General features: G+C 40.1%; 1 protein-coding gene across 1 annotated transcript in view; it reads right to left on the bottom strand.

The window, feature by feature from the left end:
- The window catches only part of LOC103805538 (polypeptide N-acetylgalactosaminyltransferase 11-like), a gene marked incomplete at its 5' end in the record, with an annotated part of 20,263 nt that extends 19,567 nt beyond the window's left edge, over positions 1-696 (bottom strand). The window contains one exon of the mRNA XM_009078190.1: positions 579-696. Within this exon, the coding sequence (XP_009076438.1) occupies positions 579-696 (118 nt within the window). The remainder of the gene's footprint in view (positions 1-578) is intronic.
- Between the last annotated feature and the right edge of the window lie 472 nt (positions 697-1,168).

The following is a 1,168-nucleotide window of genomic DNA, read 5'->3' as shown; positions in this document are numbered from 1 at the left end:
TATGTTGAGGACACCAGAACTGTGTGCAGTGTTCCAGGTGGGGTCTCACGAGAGCAGAGTAGAGGGGAAGAATCACCTCTTTTGACCTGCTGACCACACTCCTTTTGATGCAGCCCAGGATTCAATTGGGCTGCTAGTACACACTGCCAGCTCCTGGTGAGCTTCTCACCCATGTTTAAGGAAATATAGTAAGTTTACTTATTGCCAACACTGCTGTGAGCCACACATTTCTAACCAGCTCATGAAATTCATTAGACATTGCTTATAAAGTCATTTCAAAAATTTCTGTGAATATTCTTTGCTTATGCTTCTCTATAGGTATTTATGAAATGCTCCACCAAAGAAAAAGCCACAAACATTTAACTACTGAGCTCAAATATCTCTTTAACATTCCCAATAAAGCTCAACTTGAAGATTATTGTAAAGGCAGTTTCCATGTGCTGAAGGCATTCTTCCTGGGAATAAAAGTGCCGATTTCTGTTGCAAACAGCTATTCCAGTGCTAAAGACACTGTACATAGGGAAGCAAGGCAGCCACACACTGAGGTTCATACTCCAATGCACATAAGGCAAGATTACCCGAAAGGATATTTCCAGGTTTTCTCCTCCCCAGATGTCCATGCCACTGTCATACTGCCCGAGCTCATTGAAGTACTCGCGATCCATGGCAAACAGGCCTCCAGCCATAGTGGGTGACCTGAACAGGAACATTGAAAGAACTTCATTTTCTTTTAGAGAAAAAAATCCAGGAATTTTATCTAAATCTGCTAGTCCCAAAGCTCAAATTTAGACCTACATAACACAACTTTAACTCTGCAGACACCAGAAATCATCAGATCACAGTTCTAGTTTCAAAACACTTTCAAAAGCAGATCTGCAAGCCATATTTGTGATCTTCCATTATTCCAATACCCATAAACTTAAGGAAAAAGGATCAAAAAAACCTAAACCAACACCAAAACAAAATTAGAAGATTGTAAGAAAGTAAAAACTAAGTCCATCAAGTTTTCTACAGTGAAACTTAGGAGCTGCCTTCAACTAGCTCTGTCTTTATCACAAGCTATTCTCCCTAGAGTTGTAAGTGTGTACACTTGCAGAAGTTATTGTGTTCTTCCCTCTTTCACAGGGGCAAATTATACAGACCAGGCTTGACTGAACTACATAAAAAA

The sequence above is a fragment of the Acanthisitta chloris genome, unplaced genomic scaffold (assembly GCF_000695815.1).
Source record: "Acanthisitta chloris isolate BGI_N310 unplaced genomic scaffold, ASM69581v1 scaffold41767, whole genome shotgun sequence".
NCBI classification, from domain to species: Eukaryota; Metazoa; Chordata; class Aves; order Passeriformes; family Acanthisittidae; genus Acanthisitta; species Acanthisitta chloris.
Note: the sequence above shows the minus strand (reverse complement) of the source record. Positions and strands in the feature narration are given on the sequence as shown.